The 21,790-nt window shown below is 45.2% G+C and overlaps 1 protein-coding gene across 1 annotated transcript in view; it reads right to left on the bottom strand.

Moving 5' to 3' along the window:
- Positions 1-18,096, bottom strand: part of fndc3ba (fibronectin type III domain containing 3Ba) — a 41,867-nt gene extending 23,771 nt beyond the window's left edge. Inside the window, exons 1-3 of the mRNA XM_061301149.1 lie at positions 17,899-18,096; positions 5,309-5,454; positions 3,870-3,945 (exon numbers count right to left, since the gene is read on the bottom strand). Coding sequence (XP_061157133.1) covers positions 3,870-3,945; positions 5,309-5,425 — 193 coding nt within the window. The 5' untranslated portion in view covers positions 5,426-5,454; positions 17,899-18,096. The remainder of the gene's footprint in view (positions 1-3,869; positions 3,946-5,308; positions 5,455-17,898) is intronic.
- Positions 18,097-21,790: the final 3,694 nt, after the last annotated feature.

A 21,790-nucleotide genomic window follows, 5' to 3' on the forward strand; every position in this document is an offset into this window, starting at 1 on the left:
AGCATGTACGTATGATGTGGACGATTCTATTTGCCAGGACGACTGGGGAACAACAATAAAGTTCTTTTCACACACACACACACACACACACACACACACACACACACACACACACACACACACACACACACACACACACACACACACACACACACACACACACACACACACACACACACACACACACACACACACACACACACACACACACACACACACACACACACACACACACACACACGCAATCAGGCCAACGGAAAGCTGACATGATATAAACAATTGCATGTGGCGACTGTCAACTTTGTTAGCCATCCTTGAAAGAGTTAAGCAGAAATACTTTCAAAAGAATGTCAGCATGTTGTGGGGCGGAATTAAAACAAGATGAGCAAGGGGGAGGAAAGGGGGGAGGGAAGGGAGGGCAAACATCCCCAGCTGTACCCTGAACGTCAATCCAGTGAGGAATTTCATCCCTGGAAAAGATTCCCTTTCTTTTCTCGGTCTCTCTCTCCTTCTGGAAAATTCACCCCTTTTTTTCTCACACATGAAGACAGACCTCCTCCTACTCGTCTTCCGCGCCAGAACCGCTCGCAACATCCGACCGGTCCGAAGCGAGTGGGCGGTGGCGGCGAGGGTGCTTGGGGTCAGCGGCGTTAAATGAGGAAGCGGCCTCGCCCGCCTTGCGGCAGACACGACCAGACACGCTTGGTCGGATTCTGTTTACCTTTCCTCCTTGTGTCGTTCCTTTTTCCACTCCACTCGCCTGGCGTAACGTTGCCTCTTCATGCCTGTCGCGGCGAGGCGAGGCGAGGGCATCGAGTTCACAAGTCAGAGCCGAGCAGAACCGAGCAGGGCAGGGCCGGGCGGGCGACGACAATTACGCGGCATTCTCTTTATGCAAACGGCGGCAATTCTTTTTATTTTTATCCGGCCCACTAAGAATTTACATCATTACATTTACATCATGGACAATTTAAATGCTGGAAGGCGGCCAAAATTTTGCTGCAGATTTTTGTGGGGGGTTTTTTTTCCACATGCTAATGCAATTTTTAAGACTAAAACTAAAGGACTACATATTGGAAAGCAATCAAATGTTAATATGTTGCTGATGTAAGCGCTCAAATTTTTTTTATTCCATGTATTTGATCAATAATCGTCCGATTAATCGGTTGTCAGAAAGTCCGCTTCTCTCGATTCCAATGCATCATTTGGAGATGATCGGCCGCATCCCGTCATGCCGAACATGCCCGCCGGGACGCAATGGTAAGCAGTAGCGCTCGTCCTACGTGCTCAAAGCGTGTTGAGCGCCATCCAAACACGCAGCGCCAGACTGTCCACAATGGCTCTCTGTCTCTCAAGGAGCTATTTCCACACGTCCTATCCAAAGCCACTGAGGAGCAGAAGTGCAGACTCAGGCAAAAAAAAAAAAAAAAAAAAAGGAGTGAGACGAAAAATGCGCATCAACCAGCCGAGTGAAACAAAAATAGAACAAGGCTAAATATATGAAAACGTTTTATGACGCCATTGACTGTCAATTAATTCATATCAACTTTGTCCCCAAATACGGATTTGACTCCAAATTGCCGAGCTCCCGGTGATGCTAATGATGATGATGTCACATCCTGGCTATTCGGCCGTCGTTTCCTGCACTCCATCATCACCACCACCGATCTCCCGCTTGCCCCCCCCCCCCCACACACACACACACTCAAGCCTCATCAGCCCACATAAAAGTCCAACAAAGAGCAAACAACACAGTAAACCAACACAAGGCCTCATGCACACACACAGACACACACAAGCACATTCCAGAGTGTGGTGCTGGAACACACCCTCCAGATTGTTGCCCTTTGATGTGAGTGTGGGAAAGCTCTGGGGAATGGTCTTGGTGGGGGGGGGGGGGACCTGAGGGGGTTCATGGGGGAGTTGGGGCTACCCCATGAGCTGAGGTTGGGTGCCGATGCTAATTAGCAGACGGATGGAGGACTTGGCCTGGAGACACTTTTCCGTCAAGCGGAACTTTGTTCTTGTTGTGGATGTAAATTGAAATTTTTAACCCCGCTAAATTTTGTGATTGAATTTTTTTTCCCTTCCTATCGGAGTTACTCGCGATGTCGATTCGAAGTGAATTCGCACAAATCCTCGCCCGGGTTGTTTGCTAAAAACCTCCCGAAAAGCCATGTCTAATATAAAATGATGGCTTTGGCGCCATCGTGCGACAAGACAATATATCGTAGTGAGCTTCATTTAGTGAGTCTGGTCCAATACAAAAAAAGTGCTTTGCCGCCATCTCGCGACATGTCGCGACTTCGTGGGCGTCAATTACATCCCAAAATTTCTGACATCATTTCGTTCAAAAAGTCAAAGCACGACACGCCTCGGAGCTGCCGCTGTTCTATTAATAGCGCGGGGTGTTCAAAATATTTGCATCCGCTGACATCACAAAAGGAAAAATCAAGCCTCAGCTCGTCTTGTCAAATCCACTGAAGAAGAAAAAGAAAAAAAAAAAAACAATTTGCGTTGATGTTTGTGCGAGCTGCCACACATTGTAAAAAGTCGAAATTGTGTCTGCCTGGGTGTTTTCACTAATTTACGGGGGGGGGTCTTAGTCCTGAAAGGTGTGCTTAAATGCATATATTATTAACGTGGCAGGCCACACACAAACACACACACTGTAAGGAGGTCAGTAGGTTTAATAGTAGGTGGTCAAGGCAAAGCCAAACTACGATTTCGTGTGTTTGCCCGCGACCGACGTTAACGTTCCGCAGCCAAAATGTTTTTTTCTTTCTATATATGAAAACGTGAGGTACCCGCACACACTAATCTGTTAAGCGCAGCTCATTAGCAATAACAGGGAGCTGCTTTCAAACTGCTTTGAAAAAGTGAACATGCTATTTTATGACCCCCTTTTCCAAAAATGTAATTGCATAACCCGGAGGGCAAGCGTTTCATAATTCACGTGTGCGCAGTATTGAAGATGCTGGAAAGGATTTGAGTTTTTACTACCGAACCGATTCAGCTTGCAATTCCTCGGGATGTGTTCAAACGTGCAAAAAACGATTCGACAAAAGGTTGCAGAAATGGCAGAGCTGTTTTTCATTTCCAGGCATTGATGCCGATATTTGGAACCATCAAACCAAAATGGCCGACGATGGGAGCAAGCCAGCACCCCACCCCGGATTCCTCCGTCTCTATCCTACGCCCTGAGGTATATTTGTTTGGCATTATTTCTGCCCACCCCCCACAATAAAGGGGGGGGGGCAATTACCTTGGGGGCGGAGAAAAGGGCGGTAGGCTGTAATTAGTTAGTATATCACACATAGGTGTGGGACACCAGGGGGTGGTCCACGAGGGGGGGTCAGGTGTGTTTTGGAGACGGAACAACGGGGCTCTTTCAAACCTCCGCTGACATCATCAACATGAGACGCAGTGATGCAAGGGGAATTCCATTACACTTTTTATTCTCCGCCTCCGCACAAAGAAAGAGCGAGCGAGACTTGCTTTGACTTTGACGCGCACGACGCGATGAAAGACGTTACTGTTGCCATCACGATTGTACTGAATGGACACAATGTCGGCTTGCAAGGACGGTTGCCGTGGCGACGTGCAGTTCGCCATGAAAATAACGCGCAAACCAAAGTGCAGCTCGGCTTCTGGCTAAAAAAATGTCAAATTGCTTCAATTTCGTCATTTGGATTGGATAATGAATTCAAATCAACTTTGAAATATCGTATCGTTTTATGACACATGGAAACTTTTGTTTACTCTGAGCCCACGTGAAGCGAAGCGTGAACTTCAAACCAAGGCACACGTGCGCGCACATGTGCGCGCGCATCGCTATGACAACACGACAAGCGGCGAGGAATACTGACCCTGGATGCATTGCAGCGAGCCGTCCTCCGCCCGGATGGTGAACGTCTCCCCCGGGTTCACCTGCACCAGGATAACCTGTGTCCAAACACAAACAAGTTCAGATGAGCAGCAAAAAATCCCGTCTATTGACAAGCGGCGGTGACATAACGCGGCCGTTGAAAGCGCCGCGGCGGCGCGCCCCACGTCCCCGCCTCACCGTCGTATTGTCGGCGTGCGGACGGTTGAGTGTGCACACGTGGCTGTACACATGAAACAGGTGACCCTCCATTGCATGCTACAGGTGTGCCGCCGTTGAGAGAATAATAGTCATATCCCGCCTCGGGAGTCGGCGTGCTCGCCCATCGCCGAGCCGCTCCTCTTCCTCACAATCGCACGCTTGCTGCCCCGCCGGCTGCTATTGCAGCGGCGGCTGCTGTTGTTGCTATGGGAACCACAGTCGGGGTGACCCACGTTTGCCGAGGGCTGAGAAAACCCCTCCGCCAGACCGAGTGGGCGGAGGCCGAGCGTGGATTGATGGAGCTACTTAACGGCGTTTACGTCATTGTGTGAATCCTCGGAGCGTTCGCACAGGAACATATTCCCATTTTCCTCCTGCCTGTTATTTCCACACGCAGTTACTTAATTCATCATTCCAGGGTATTATTCTATTATTATTAATTCACCTTTTTTTTTTTTTTTTTTTTAAATATTCCTAGTGAAAAATAGACAAAAATTCCCATATTTTACATTTACTATATTCGGTTTTAAAATGTTTTCCCCACTCCTCATATGACAGACTCAACACACACGCACACAAATGTGCATAATGATTGGTCTCTCTATCTTTGGTTGCACACTAAGTTTAGGCTGCAGGGATTTGGAGTCACAAAAAAATAAAAGAGCGCTCTAACTGCTAGCATGCCGCGGCCAAAAACTCCCCCGCCAAGCAAGGAGAGGAGGTAGGTCCACACCGGGACGACGTGGCTCGCTGCACGCAATCCAGACAAAGTCAAGAAAAATATTGTTCAACGTCACACAAGTGTTTTGTAATGAAACTAAAAATAGACATTTTAAAACTGAATGAACATGTCAGTGTCCCTACAGGACGTGACTCATCTTGAAAAGACTTTGCTGAGTGTTGCTGTGGGTGTGCTTTTGTTTTTCTGATTTTAGTGTGACACAATCGTGGAAATGTGACCATTCTGAAAGAAACATTTTAATTGTTACCTTCAGGGAAAATGTGCACGTTGTGTGTGTCGTCTTGTCTTTCCAGGTTAGTGTGGCCTAATCCTTGAGAAGCACCACCCTTTCTTTAGACCGTGTTTTTGTGTGTGTGTGTGTGTGTGTGTGTGTGTGTGTGTGTGTGTGTGTGTGTGTGTGTGTGCATGTTGCAACCCGAGGCAGCGGCGTGTCCGACAATATGCCAATGAGTGCACTGGCACAATGAGGGTGTGTTTACCTGCTGCGCTGCATCACCGTTAACCATGTGCGGCATGAGCGGGACCTCCCCGTTCAGGAGAGGCGGCGGAGCCAAGTCCAGTGGAATCTGGTCTGTCATCATCATTGTGACGTACATTCATGGAGAAATTCACTCAACTGCCCTACCTGGGAAAGTACAGACAAACATACGAGTCAGGCACACATGCATGAACAGGAAGTAATATTGGATGTATTTCCCCTGACGTATCGCCGTGGCTAGTTCGATTTTGGATTTTCTCATTGGAAACAGACTACCGTAATTTTCGGACTATAAATCGCACCGGAGTACAAGTCGCACCAGCCATAAAATGCCCAAAAAAGTGAAAAAAAAAACCCATATATATGTATATAAGTCACTCCTGAGTATAAGTCGCCCCCCCACCCAAACTATGGAAAACGCCATTTATAGTCCGAAAATTACGGTAATCCGACATTAAGAGCGTCAGGTATTTAAATTTTGAAGTCAAACTAAAAACTGGAGATTTGAACACAAACGGTGGTGCAACACACGCAGACAGACAATATCGCAAATTGTTATTTATAATTATGAAAAAAAATATTGTTCATCCACGCATTTTGCAAGGTCTTCACACAGCTGCAGCTCGCACTCTTGACCCCTAAACACACACGCGCGCACATACATTCGTCTGCACGCACACGCCAACATCACCCTTGCCATGTTGGCTCCACCTCACCGCATTTAATCACAAGTTGCGCTCCAACCGCAAAGTCTTTTCCTCCAGCCGAGCCCCGCTCCCAGCTCGGCCTGGCCATCCAGCCTCCAAAACACACACACATTTATGCAGCTTCCAGGACACATCGTGGACAGATGGTAACGCCACTCGCCAGGAAAAAGAAGAGCAAGACGAAGGAGAGACAAAGAGGAGAACGGAGTTACGGACCACCTTTAAAGTTAGCTTACACGTTTCCACTACTGCAGCAAAGTTATTTGAAGAACACACACACACACACTGCTTGCATTTTGAATGTTTTCAAGCAAAACTGCACGTAGGAGCTTTGATTGGCACTTCTAAGAGCATTTAGAGCAAATACGAAAAAGGTTAAGTCCAACTTAGCCTGAAAATGAATAGGGGAACTTTTGTCTGGTTACTTGCTCTAATCTCATTTTGTTGTGTCTGCCACCATTAAGTGGAGGCGTGCTGATGACTTCTTCAGCCAGCGCAAATGACGCGGCTGATAAACGGAAGCGCCGTCGACTGGGCTCGCTTCACCGCAAGAAGCAGTTTGGCAGAATATTTCTTAAAAAAAAAAAAAGAGTTTTGCATGAAATGAGACGAATTTGCAATTTTTTTGCCCCCACTAGCTTAAAGCTAATGCACAATGCAAAATAGATCATCCTATTCCAATACTCTTAACTACATTGGCCTCAGCGTAAATGCATAGACATGACACCTGCCTGACGTGCATTCAAGTCCCTTTCATTTCTGCTGACAATTTTTTCCTGGGTTAGCATTTAATTGCTAATTTAGCATGTATGTGTGTGCTTGTGTGTAGTAAAAAAAAAAAGGGGGGGGGGGGAGGCGGAGCTGCTAAATATGGTGGGAAACTGCCACTGACACCACTCCCATTCAAACCCAGCTCCTTTTACAAAAGGTATTCAGTGAAGGAGGGACCCACTGTCTCCCTCACACACACAAACACACACGCACACACTCAGATTGTGCGAGTACCTTCTTAACAGAGGTGGAGTGGAGGAGACATCGAGATACAGCGAAGTGGGGTGGGGGGGGCAAAGAAGGGTGGAAAGGAATGTTGGGCTGAAGTGAACACACACTTGCATACGCACGTACACACACAAACACACACTTGGGCAAGACAGAAGGAGGATTTATAAAAGAGGTTTCCCACATAGGCTAGCAGCACATGTGCAGCCAGTGTGTTTGCATTGAGCAAGTGTGTGTGTGTGTGTGTGTGTGTGTGTGTGTGTGTGTTGCCATCCACCAGCCTTGTAATTGCAGTAATGATACGTCGTCGTCCACGGTGAGGAACGGGTGGAGCGGAATGCAAATGGACCCTCGCGCAACAAACAAACACACAATCACACCGTGTACCAATAAACCTCTCGGCAACTTCTCCGGGGTCCAAAGACGGACGGCCATGAGGCATCTAAAGCTTTTCATTCCAAACGTTTCAGCGATGTGAGATATGACTGGAAGGCCAAACAAAAAGATTCCTTCAGAAGTGAGGCCAGATTTTCAAAGGAGCGCAACACTTTTTAGTTCTTGGTACTTGACGGAACGAAAAAAAAGCTACCAATCAGGTGTGGGAGACTGCAGCTTCTTCTCTCTTTCTTCAACCCGTCCAATATATTTGACCACTGGGAGTGCGCCAAATCACACAGTTGTGTTTATTGTGCATTTAAAGACCACTGAACCGCAGCTTTAAATTTGACGTTTCTTTTTAAAGGATGACGAAGGCTTTTTAAGGAACCTCGTGCACCCCGGGAAAATTTCACGACTGTAATTTGGACGCTCAGCCGCGCATCTAATTTGCACTTTCATAGAAAAACTAGACAATAAAGTGAACTGCTGGTTTTTTTGGGGGGTTTTTTTGCATTTGGTCGGAGGGGAAGAAGGGTGGGGGTCCACGTCACACATTCCAGCCATGAACAAGAATTTGTCGCTCTTTGACTGCATGCTAATGTGCCCACCAGGCGGGAATTCACTTTAGTCTACAAGGAAGGCACTTACACCAATGTCTCAGCATTTTGCAACAAGGTTAGATGACACCAGCATCTGGTATGATGTAAAAAAAAAAAAACAATACAGTGAAGTTTTGCTTTAACAGAACCCAGATTTTGGATTTAACAAAGGCACAGCACAGCCAAAAGCAAAAAAAAAAAAAAAAAAGCTTTCCGCAATTAGACTTTGAGGTGACCTGAGGACAGGGTGTGACTTGGAAATTAAAATAGGATGAGGGAAGTGAGTGTTAATCTTTACAAAGCGTTCCCAACATTGAATGAACTGAATGTCCACACACACACTTGACTTTTTACTCTTCAGACCATGGGGGGGAGATGAAAATTAGACAAAGGAACATTTCTGACTTAGCAGTGTGAACGTATCGTGATGATTTTACACTATTCTTGTTCCCGAAAAAAAAAAAAAAAAAAGACAGCTTTGAAGGGAAGTGTGACCAGGAAGTTGCACACAAACAAACCTGTGATAATGCAAAAATAACTTCCATGGTGGAGCTAAAACTGTCAATTCAAAACCAAAAAAAAAAAAGTTTTTAACTTGGGCTGATCCAATTTGAAGCGAGTGGAACATTCCGGGACGGCCCTTGCAAAAACTGTGCTGCAGATTAGAGGGCGTCTCAGTTGCAATTATACTTTCCCTGGATGACTCTGTGATAGAGTTTTGCTCTTAAGCTCACTCTCTCATTTGCTGCCTCTCAGGTGCCTTTTTTTTTTTTTTAAATGCAAAGAATTCTGAAATGTGCGGCGGGCGGCGAGTTGGGACGCATCCCACTTTTTTTTTTTAAAGCACTTCTCTGCCTCCTTTAAATAAGCAGCCATGCTTGTCGTGCTCTCATCAAGGCTGGTTTTCGAGGAACATCAACCACAACAGAAGACAAAGTGACTTTGGTGATATTTTCAAAACAGCTCATGGCTATAAATAACATTATCACATAACCTTTGATGAAAAAAGATAAATATAGATGTCAATTTTAGCAAAGAGTTAAATTTTTAAATGTGTTTATTTTATGAGTATATAGCATTTCATTATTGTTTATCATTTAAAAAAATTACAATTTAACTCGGCAATTTCTGGGGCAACGAAAACAGCAAAACAAATGCAATGAAAATGACAGAAATATTGATCATGCAAATTTTCCAACTCATATCTTTCTTTTTCAGGGAATCCAACTCAAATCCAAGGAAACCATGACGGCCAAAAGAATCTTGTATCCCTCGCTATTGCCATGCACTTCCTGGAAAGACCCCGCCTCCCTTGCATTCCTGCTCCCTGTTAAAACACGGTGCCCTGACTCCAAACCGGCTGCCGGGAAAAAGCCTGTTGGCGGGGCCTCATCTGGCTGCTGGCAGTTCCAAAGAAGAAGAAGAAGAAGAGGCAGCGGCGGCCTCATTGGCAGGAAGAGACCACAGTTACATAACACACACACACACACATATGGAAATGGAGACATTAAGAGCTGTTGTCCTTGGTCACAGCATTTAAAGGGCCGGATCAACTTCCAAAAGCATATTATAAATTGATGCAATACCCAAGAAACTATATCGAGTGAGTTGAGGAACTTCATTGAGACAAAAGTAGTCCTTTGCCGCCATCTCTTTGCAATCACCATGATGATGTCATCAAAAGGGGAAGAGGTCAAAGTTGGGGAACGGATAAAGATGAGAGGAAGGCTAGGAGAAAAGGAAGAAGAAGGGTGGAAGATGAAGACGAGGTCAGGAGATGAGGAGGCGGGAAAAGAGGAAAGGAGGAATGTAGGTCAGCCGGTGGGCGTGGAAGAGTCCAATTTAAACACAAGACAAAGTGACCTAACAACATTCATTCAATCGCAAGTCGAGTTTCCAGCTGTTACATCACCCAAGATACACACACACACACACACACACACAAATGACCCCCCTGAACACACACACTCAGCTTCCCGTCACTGCTTGCGTCCATGTTTGAAAACATCATTATTATCAAGTCGCCCGTACTTTTGTGAGCGTGCGACAGGTGTTGTTGTTGTTGTTGAGGAAGTGCAGACTCTCCCACAAGCGCATGACCATGACTCACTTCTCTTCTAAATCTTCTTCACTGCTTCCAGATTTTCTTCCTTTTTTTATTGACTACCATTCGCATTCAAATCCCCAAACGCCCTCGTTGACTTCAGGCGCACTATTTGGCAAGCGTGGGCAGAAGCGAGTGCTAAACTTGACATCCCTGCGCTAGCGTTGAGGGACACACACACATCGGTCTTACAAAGGAATGACAAGAAAGGATGGAGAAGTTAATTGCTACGCTAACAGCAAGCACGTTTAACACCACACATTGGTTATCTTGTCAGATCTCCATTGCTCCTCAAACAAAGTCATTTGGCAAAACTGCTTCACAACAAAAAGATATTTGTATTTCGAGCTTTGAATTAGATTACCGTATTGGCCCGAATATAAGACAACCCCGATTATAAGACAACCCTCTCTTTTTCAAGACCCAAGTTTGAAAAAAAGCCTTTGTCTAGACCTTGAATGTAAGATGAGTTTTTTAAGTTTTATTTCAATGAAAAAAAAAAACTTGTCTTATATTCGGGCCAATACGGTACTTTTTGGAATCATCAATGCGCTCGGAAGTCAAGGTAGCACATTATTACTGCTCTCGGGCCCTACTTCCAGGTTTAACCTGCCCCCGTCACGGAACCATCAAAAAACAGACCACCACCCATTCAGGAGTTTTTTTTTGCAAGCTTGATGTGTTTTGGGGTAGCGAAGGTGGGGGCGGTCCGGTTGAGTGGCTTTGGCGGGTTCTCATTCCTGCTAAATTGTCCCACATGGGTGAGCGTGCGCAGTTTAAACAAACACGGCCACTTCCTCCTCAATCCGCGCACACGCAAACGTACATGAAAGGTATGCATGCGTTGGCTCCAACACTCAACCGCACATACAGAATATAAATACACACACACACAATACAGTGTGTGTGTGTTTGCTGGCCGACGATGAACAATCCTCCTCCCAGCTGAGCGTTTTGAGCGTGAGGAGTGCACACTCAGCATATTTGCAACATATGATTTGGATTCGTAATTTCAGACGCCAAGCGCTCAAGCTGACCGACTCTTGCGCTAACCCTAACGCTAACCTAATGGACAAAATAACCGATTATTAAAACGTGCAGCCCTGTATTGAGGTTTTTCCAATTTTGCATGATTATTTTACCCCATTCTTCAGGTGTCCCTAATGCTGTGTCCAGTTCTCATCCATCTCCAGTTGCAGGGAACAAAAAGTGAGTTTGTGCCTCCAGCAAACAAGCCAAGCGCCAAAACTTCGGAAAGCCATTAAAGAAAAAAAGATTTTTCCGAGCCCTCGAGACGTGCCGTCAGCACCTCAGCGGCCTCCTCGCCCGTCATTCAAACCTAACGTCACTGTTTCGATGTAACCGATACGCTCGGTTGGAGAGTGTACTGTTACTGTACTCGTAAGCCTCGCCTACAGCCAGACATGACGGTTGGACTTTTCCGTGGCGGTTATGCAGCGCGGCGAGGCGGAAACGACGGAGGCTAATGATTTCGGCGCGCCTCCATGACACGGCTCCTAATTAAGATGCCGGGTCGAGAACACACACGCGCGGCTTTATGAGCCGTGAAAAAAAGTCTAGTCGCAGTTCCTTGAGAAACACACAAACACATAAAAAACAGTCTATAAGAGTGGAAGAAGCTCATACTAGCATTTTGTATTTCTAGAAACCAGTGGTGGCTCACTAACATAGAAAGACAAGAACATCTTTACACACTTTTGAGCCCTAAAGTGGGATGCCAGACTTCTATCGAAAGAAAACACACAACCATTTTCTTGACCTGCTAAAAATGTGCCACACTAAGACAACAACATAGATATACACACACAATAGCATTTTTTTTTTCTTCCATCCATTGTTGCCACACTAGCTCACAAAGAAACATTGTAATATGGGAAAGGCCAAATTACCAACAAACACAAATATGCTTTTCTTCTAATGCCACACATACCAGCAGTTTTTCTTGTGTGGACCAGGCAAAATGTTCCCACAAAGAAAAATGCCTCTTTAATAAAAAGTGATCCCAATCCAATATTGACGGACAAGAACACACACACACACACATGCACAGACAGGCTTTGCAGAAGAAAACCCTGAATGGTCCTTTACATGCCTCAGTCTATGACTAACTCCTCCTACTGCTGCTTGTGTTTATGAATGAGAGTAGCTTCATGTGTGTGTGTGTATGGAAAAAAGAAACGAGTTGAAATGAATAAGCGGAACTATATTTTTAGTCACATGGACGTTGCGGTCCATAATGTGTGGTACCTGACGCAGACACACACACAAACATGCACGCACAAGCGCAGACCTTGAACGCCTTGTACCCGCCCCTCACCCCCATCCCATCCCTTTCCTCCTCCCCCCCACGGCCGGGGGTCACAAGGTTGCATTCCTCCTCCCCAATCAGCCTCAGGATTTCACACAGTCATTCAGGGATGTGGGTGTGTATTTCCGCCAGCCTGTGTGTGTGACTTGGAAGGGGGGGGTGAGGATGGGAGACCGGTATCTTACTCCATTTTCACGCTTCTGAGCGGACTTAAGCGGAACAAAATGGATTTGGAAAGCGTTTGTGCCATAAAGATGAAAATGAGGAGGCAATTTGATTGACAGCTGTCAGAGTCGCTGCAGAAGAGGCTGCTGGAAAGCGAACAAAATATTCCAAGGAAACACAATATCCAAATCTTGTGTGGTCGTGCGGGGCAACATCAGATAAGTGGAACTCGAGGAGGACCTGGTGAAGGCCAAAAGAGGCTCAAGGAGAAGACTTGGGGGGGAAAAAATGACAGGTATGTGAGGATGGGAGGGGTGGGGGTGAACATGGGCGGGGGTGGGGGCAATCCAGTATGCATGCCTGAGAGGGGGAGGCTGAAACGCAATAAAACATGTGGCTTTACATTCAATAACACCTACTTCCTCCACATGCACACGCACGCGTTGCATAAACACTCATCCCGCCGCATAATCTGGAAAAATAAGCGGTTAGCAAGCGGGGGAAGATGGCGACCGGCTGCTGACTCTTCAGAGATGCAGTTTGGAAGAAAGAAAAAAAACGTCTGGAGGGATCAACTAGCAACATGCTAATGCAAACGTGCTAACGTCAATTTTCCTTGTGCAACTTGTCGGTAAACTATTGAATATATTGATCTTAGAATAAGTTAAACTCATCAACAACTTTGACCAAGATGGACTTTGAGTGGCGCGATTCGATTATTCAAGGGTGTGCACAATTGTGCAACCACGCTATCTTAGTTGCTTACCTTCCTGCTTTAAAAAAAAGAAATCAATTTAGTTATGGGGTCAAAATGGTGGAAAATACTTTTGCCAATGATAAAAACCTGGCATTTGAAGAGGGGTGTGTAGACTTTTAATATCTGCTGTTCCAGTGGGAGGGAGCGTGACATTTCCCTTTTATGGTGCATTTTTCGCATTCTTTTCAAGTCATCTGCGAGCAATAATCATCACACCCCTCCTTCCCTCTGTCATTTAATTCATAAAATGTCTTTGGGGAGGTTTTATCGTCCCGCTCTCAGTCGTCGAGCGCAAATAAACTCATTCATAAGAGCTTTCATGTTCAAATACGGAGGGGGGGGGGGGGGGGGAGCAAGTTGAAAGGCTGCTCTTTATCTCCTCCCGAAGCGGTGGTCAACAATGCAGGAAATTATCAAGGGGGGGGAGTTTGTGTGAGGGAAGGAGGGCTTGCTATCATGGACCCGAAAAGAAAGAAGGGATGAGGGGGAGGAGGGCAAACATTGCAGCTCGGTGCCAAGCAAACATGAGATGCTGGGATACTTCAACACAGCGCAAGAGGATGCTGGGAAATGGAAAGTGAAAGCACCAGCGAGGTTATCAAGAACACACACACACACACACACCAAACTCCCGCCAGTTTGCTACATTTGGGTCGGGTTTTCCCACAATGACACCTGCAGGTTGAAAATCCTTAAGAGATTGCGATAACAGATTTTGAGGCTAAAAAAAAAAGAAAGTTCCACATACAAAACAAGAATTAGTCAAAACGATGGTTTTGTTTGTGTTGCTCAAGTGAAAATATTATCGGTTGGCATCTTTGGTAACAAGAGAAACCGAGCTAAATTGATTTGGAACGCTGGCATTTGTTTTTTCCGTTCGGAAAGGCGGTGAAATCAATTACAACTACAAATTTGTGCCCAGATTTTATTTTAAGGCCTTATCGATCAGCCCCGAGTTACCCCCGTCGTTAAAAGTTCAATTACAGACAAACCGCTGCATGAAACATGATGGCGGTCAAAGATAATGGTGGAGGGGGCGAGGGGGGGGACTGCACACACACCCCAACACACACCACGCAGGGAAGCTTTGTCTTGCCCGAGTAACCCGAGAGCCGCTACATCTTCCTTTTCTGACAACACACAAGCAAGCAACACAAAAGCGCTGCTCGCCTTTGGCCGATCCGCTGCGGGCCTCGACCCCTCCCTGACCCCGTTTTTTACCTGCACGACACCTAGCGAACGCTAAATCCGCGACCGAGCTGTCACCAACGCTAACGTTTATTTAAAGTTAGTAAAGAGTCTTATTTTGTAGGGGGACAAAAAACACAATTCATTGATAGTTTGTTTTCCCTCAAATGTCCCTTCAGGGATTCCATAGTTTTGGAACATTACTCTGAATTAACAATTTCATTCTAGATTCCACATTTATTTGAAGAAATACATTCTCACCATCTTGTGAGAACTCCTAATTCTCAAAAGATTAAAATTGAAAGAAACACGTTTAGACAGATCTGTTTACAATATTTGACAGAAACGGGCCCTTTGTATACAAAGGAACAAGTCGCGCCTCTTTGAAGTCAAGCTCAAAAAAAAAACAAAAAAAAAAAAAAAAAAAGAAAAAAAAGTGCTGGGGTTCTATTTCTGCAATGCGATGAGTGTCCAAAGGTTCCCGAGGGCACGGCGACCCTGGCGTCTTCTATCAGCCCCGACGTTATGTTTTGATGAGGGGCGAATCAAGGTTGGCATTCATGTGCGACTCAATAGACGCCAGTTAGCGGCCGCTAGCAGCTTAAACAAACACGCGGCGGGCAGACTTTTCCAGACCTCCCCGCGAGGGCCGCATAACATATACGTTGTGTGCGCGTGGAGAGCACAGTCGGCTTACGTTATAGAGCGGGTTTGTGTCGAGTTCTCCGCGGGAAACGTCTGCGCCGGAGGGGAAAGAGCACGAGTTCACGTGTTGCATTGTGCAAAACAGAAGGATGTGAACGCTGCACTTTTTGAAAACTGATTATGGCTTCTACAAGGTTTTATGAAGATCTTTTTTTTTTTGGTTCAGCCCGTCACTACGTTGATAGCAATGATAGAAAAGACAAATAACTTGGATGGTAAAAAAATGTAGGTGACCTTGTGTGGCAATCATGATGACAAAATGCATTAAGGTTGTTGCTTTCCAGGTCCAAATAAGTTCCAGAATTTTGACAAGCGCCACCATGCTATCGTTAGTGTAGCCTTAGAAACTGTGAAATGTTTGTCTACTTGTTGAATATGTGAAGAATGCGAGTTGTTGGTTTTTGTCGAATTGCTGGACAACAAAAAAATGTCAACGATTTTTGTCTTGTTATATAAATCGATGTTAAGCTTGCCACTCAGACGCAGCGAGGTCGCTTGTACCTGGGAGACAAATCTGCAACGGTTATGGAACTCAGGTCATTCACTTATATAAAGTGTTATTCAACCCGCTGACCTATGCACACGGAAGAAAAAGGCCACAGAAATATGACTCCGCCGTGAACAACAGCTTCTGTGCTCTTACGGGCAACAAAAAAAAAAAAAAGGGGGGGGGGGATTATTATTATTCAAACATCCGACAGCTGTACGCATTCCCAGCTTTGCCGCAAACCAAAACGAGAGGACGGAAAAAATCTCACTCATTAAGATCCGAGCATTCCTGCCCCGGCATCTTCTGGACCGTTCCAGACGCTTTGTTTACATTCTGATTGCGCAGAAACGCAAAGGCCGCTGAGGCTTAACATTAGGAAAACACGAGGAGGCGGGAGGGGGATTATTTACATCACTATAACAGCGGCGCAAAAGTCAAATGGAATCGCCCCGGGCACACAAAGGCCTTTGTCAAGCGGGGCCAAGTTTACCGCGGTGACATTAATTACGCTTAAGTTTGAGTACACGTGTAGCAAAGGTTCGTGGAAATGTCATCGTAGAGACGCAGGGCATCACAGTTGTTCCTAATATTTCGACCGTCGACATCTAAAAAGTAGCTTTCTTATGTAATCTACTGGAAAGTTGCTCAAACGATTTTATTTTTCCGCCCCATACCACTAGTGGGAGCTAGCGTACCACTTTGAGAATCACATACGAAGTATGACATAAGGTTGTCAATTAAAGCCGTATCCTGAGCCAAAGCATAATTTGACACCATCAAATCCAAAGTTTGCTGCTCACTCTCAATCCTCATCAATTCACTGATGTCACAAAGAGAAAAAAAAAAACACAAGCTAGTTAGCTTGTCCTAATTCGACAACAAAAAGCAGACAACGGCAACTTTATAGCAAGCAGACATCCTTTTGTCAACCGTTTGAGAAACAAACAACTATTTTCTGTCCAAAAATAATCGCACAGGGAGAAAAACGATCACCTTATTAAATGATCATCACTCCCCGTCCCCCCCCTTTTACTCCTTAGCAAAGTAAAAGGTCTAAAAAAACGGCCACATCAGCGTTGCACTAAAGGAATGTCAAGTGACGTCATGTATTTGGGATCAGATTTCTCCTTCTCTTCTTCTTTTTCTGCACTGACAAAAATGTGCGTGTGCGTGTCATTTCTTTTCTCCAACGTGCCCCCTGGATCCAGAGTCCACTATTAAGCAAGAGGGAAAAAGGGGGGGGGGGTCGGCTGGGCTGGAGGGGGTCATCGATAGATAAGACAAATTCCAAACTTTTGGGAATACGATCACGTGTGCATGCGTGTGTTGTATTCCGCTTTTTGGGGATTTTTTTTTTTAGAAGCATGAAAATGACAAATAAAAAGATGTTTGACTAAAAAACTAAAAAAAAGTTTGGAAGATGTGTTGGTGCACAAACAGACACGTAGTCGTTTCTGAGAGGTGGAGGCAAAAAAAGAGAGAGAGCGAGAGAGAGAGAGGGGAGGCTGGCTGGCTGGCTGGCTGGCTGGAAGGAATGCTAGGATCTGCTGGAGTGGAGACTTTTTTTTTTCTTTCCTTCCCTAAACGCCTCATTGTGCAGGGAGAGGGGGAAAAAGAAAAAACATAAAAGGACCCAAAAGCAACAAAGTCTCCATAATATCACTCGGAAATATCAAAGATAAAAAAAGGGTTGTGTTACTAATTTATGAGCGATGAAAGAGTATTTTACGTAAAGCTGCGAGACATTTTTCCCTGGTTTGAGTATCTTAAAAAAAAAAGCCATTTGCTGCAAAAACGAGTTAATCGCCTCGTCAGCATCTTCGACGCAGATTGTTGACTTTTGAATGCAAAGCAAAGCAAAACAGAGATTTAGCAGTAGAAGCTGAAGTTCGCTGCTCACTCTCCATCCAACCCAAAGTCAGCAAAACGACACTTTGACGTTGGGAAAAGTTGCAAAACTCCACTTTGACGCACTTTTTCGAAAGCGCGTGAACGCAGCCAAAAGTGACTTTTTTTTCCGCTCTCCTTTTTGGACGCTGCTCGGCCAAGTGGCTCAGACTGCCGGCGTCAGCGCAACCAACATACGCACACACACTCGCACACGCACGCACTTTATAAAAGTTTCCCTCTCCAACATGGCCTCCTTTGTTGAGAAAGAGTTGAAACTCACCTCGCTGCGAATGAAACAACGTGGAGAGCGGACGGCGACGTTGGTTGTTTTTCTCGTTTCGTCGTGGTGATGGTGGCTATGTGTGCGTGTGTGGGTTTTTTTTTTTTTATTCCCAGGCTCCGGAGCTCGCCTGCCTGCCTGCTCGCCTGTCTGCTGGCGCGGCGCGACGCGGACTAGTGCGAGCAAAGCTCCGCCATGTCAATCAAACGGGCCACGCACATGGAAGGCCAGAGCCCGCCCCTACCGTAATGTCACACACTAAAAGCGCAACGCAAATCTCTAAATAGGCTTACCAAACCTTTCTGAGGAAAACAAAAAACGGACTTTGCATCAGCAGTATGAAATGTTGTTTTTGTGTTTTCGTTTTTTTCATCGGCTTTTCTCCTTGTCAAAATAAAAGTCAGCTTTTGGGGGATTTTTGGAGGGGGAGAACAGTTTTGGCTTGGATGAAGGAGAAGCAAAGCTTTCAAATTTGCTGAAGATGAACTACCCGTCCGTTACAAGGCCGCCCATGTCTACCGACATTTTCCATCGCTGCTTCTCACACACTCAAACAGCAGATAAATGGAAGCAGATGAGTCTGGGAAGGGCCTCAAAAGCATCAACTTGGGGCAACCATCCAGTGACGTAGTGGCGAAATGATAGACAGAGCTGACAAACATACTCATTCACTATACTTCAGGACAACTCCAGGATCATCTTGAGATACAAGTGACCTGGAAAACATATTGCAGACAACCAAACAACATTGCCTGAGGAATTTCTGCTAGCTTAATGTGGATATAGAATGAAGAATGCCGTTGACATGCTAACAGATCGTCACAGTTTTGATACGCATCTATTCTTTATCCTCAATGGAAAACGTTCAATACGGCATTCCAGCGTTTGTGTTTGCACGACTGTATTATACTGCCTCCTGGTGGCCAGGGAGGTCACAGCAGGGGCAACACGTTGAATTGCAGCAGTACACGGACTGATTCAACTCTAGTGAAAGTAAAATCCTTCAAACTGATATGTTAAGTCAAAGACAAAACACTGATGTTGGATAAGTTCTAGTGCTGAGTAGGAGGGGCAGTGGTTGTTGGAGGCAGGTCTTGGCTATGAACGTCAGCAAGCGCCAGATGTTTAACAGCGAGCCAGCTGCTCGCTCTCGTTCTTTCTTGCTCTCTCGTACCATTTTATAACTTGAAAGCCTCTCGCCTCCCTGTAATCACCAGAGTCGCTTTCAACTAAATGGAACACGGCCTGGAGCGGAGATTTTTATAGCCGACAGAAAGCCAGTATCAGCGTTGTGGTTCTGAGAAAAAAATCAACCAAGTTTGAGCATATATTTCAATTTGTAGGAGAAACCTGTAGCCATGCAAAATTGCTGCAAGGGATTGGTCAAATTGAGATCGCGTGGATTTTGCTGTTTCATTCTTATTTCATGCACGCAATTTGTGGAGCCAAATTGAAAATGACATTTTTTGACTTGATTTCCCCTTTAAAATATTTTTTTGGACCACCAAAAAGTCTTTTGTAGAAGAGTTGTGAGCCAGCTGCTGGCTGAGGTACATTTGTATACGTGTTGTGTCTATGATCATGCAGGACCACCGGCCGATGGACGATAACGTGCACGCGCTGCACGTGCACGCGCGCGAGGAGTTGATGGAATTTTCACTTCAGAAGAGTTGAGCAAGAGCGGGCATGTAACGCTCGCTCTCTCTCTCTCTGGCTTTGGTGGGCCACACGTTTAGCCTTTTTCCGACCTTCAAGCTTCACCCGTTGATGGAATGATGAGGTCATTGATGATGAGGTCATTGATGATGTCATGATTTGCCCGAGTTTATATGTCATGAGAAAGGAATATTAAAGGAGGACTGACTAAAGTTTGTGATTGGAAGAAAAATAAATTGGGATTACCGTTTTTTTCCGTGTATAGTGCGCCCCCATGTATAGTACGCACCCCTAAAAATGGCATGCTGATGCTGGAAAAAAGCTTGTACCCATGTATAATACGCACCCAATTTTTATGAATTTTTTTTAAAAAAAAATGTAATTTCTTTTTTTTTTTTTTTTTTTTTTAAGTCTCAATGATCGTCACACACGCAGGGAGGCAATGGGTCCCATTTTTATAGTCTTTGGTATGGTCTTAACTAGGCTGGATGTAATTTTTTTTGTTGGCGTTGATTTCTCCGACTGCCCATAAACGCACCACCGCGCTCCGTGCGCATGGAGCGTGTTTGAAGTGAACAGCAGAGAAGAAAGGAACAAGGCAAAGTGTTGTGAAATAAAATATTACCTGTAATACGGATTTAAGTAGAGAACTGAACTCTCGCTCTTTATATAGCTGACGTGTCTTGCTCATCCGTTCTGCGCATCTGTAATGGCGGCCTCCGTATGATATCCCGTTTGCGTGTGTGCGAGAGCGAGAGAGAGCGAGAGCGCGCGAGAGAACGCTCAACCGTAGCGCGCCGCCGACCGCCCAACTGCACCGGGCTGGCCGATTATTGTGACAGAGCCGTCGCTGAAATTTAGAAGATATTTTTAAAGTCCTGATGTACTTTCTAAAATTTAAGTGGACCTCAGTGCGCACTGCGCAGGGAGCTTAATTTGGTGCGGTCGCGCAACCGCAGCGCGCCGGGCGCTCACTGTCGCATTGCTTAAAGAGCGCCTTTGTGTTTTAGGATGAACAGCAGAGACCAAAGGAACAAGGCAAAGGGTTGTGAAATAAAATATTACCTGTAATACGCATTTTGTTATTTGCTGATTGAAACTGCTAATTAAACTGTGAATTGAAACTAATAGGAAGAAAACAACTCTCGCTCTTTATATAGCTGACGTGTCTTGCGCATCCGTTCTGTGCATTTTATTTCACAACACTTTGCCTTTCTTCTCTGCTGTTCACTTCAAACACGCTCCATGCGACCGCAATGCTCTCGTATCAGACGCTTGCTCGATCACCTGCTCGTTTGCTGTCCCGTGCGCGCATGAAGCGCGGTGGTGCGTTTACGGGCAGTCGGAGAAATCAACGCCAACAAAAAAAATTACATCCAGCCTAGTTAAGACCATACCAAAGACTATAAAAATGGGACCCATTGCCTCCCTGCGTGTGTGACGATCATTGGGACTTAAAAAAAAAAAAAAATTAAAAAAAAAAAATATTTTTTTTTTTTTTTGTACCCATGTATAATGCGCACCCCAGATTTTAGGACAATAAATTAGTTAAATTTTGCGCACTATACACGGAAAAAAACGGTAAATCTACTAGAAATAAATTGTAAATTTACAACACATACACATTTGGATTTCCAAATTCTCAGATTTTTTGTGTGTGTAAAGAAAACGTGTATGTGTACTTTAAAAGATTATTTGGGTATGTTAGTACACGGTTTTTTTTTCCCCACGAGGGCAAGGAGTGGGCCGGCCCGCGAATAGAAGAAAGTATGTGTATTACCGGAGCCAAATTGTGAATAACAGATGACTCTTCAAGACATTTCATCCTAAATGAATCACCACGAAAATTTCCTTTTGGAATTCCACTAAATGGCGTCACCCATAATAGAGAACAAACTGCCCCCTGCCATCGAAGGCGGAATGTCCTTGGCTGGCTTGCCGCTGGGCTTGTATGTGAGGAGGAAGTGGGAGAATGTGACTGTGTGGGGAAAACAAGCAACAATGTGCCACGCTTACCACTTCCTGTCCTGGTGTTTGGGTGCCTTTGCCATGGAAACAGCAGTAGATGCCAGTGTGGAGTGACTCAACGGGGCATATGCACGCACAGCCCCCCCACACACACACACTCTTAAATTTCTATTTAAAAATGTGCAAAAAAACAATAAAAATGTTGGGAATTTTTTGAGAATTTTTGGGGAGATGGTGTTTGCATCTTTAATTCTAAACTGTCACTTAA

Source organism: Syngnathus typhle, linkage group LG16 (genome assembly GCF_033458585.1).
Source record: "Syngnathus typhle isolate RoL2023-S1 ecotype Sweden linkage group LG16, RoL_Styp_1.0, whole genome shotgun sequence".
In the NCBI taxonomy this organism is placed as follows: domain Eukaryota; kingdom Metazoa; phylum Chordata; class Actinopteri; order Syngnathiformes; family Syngnathidae; genus Syngnathus; species Syngnathus typhle.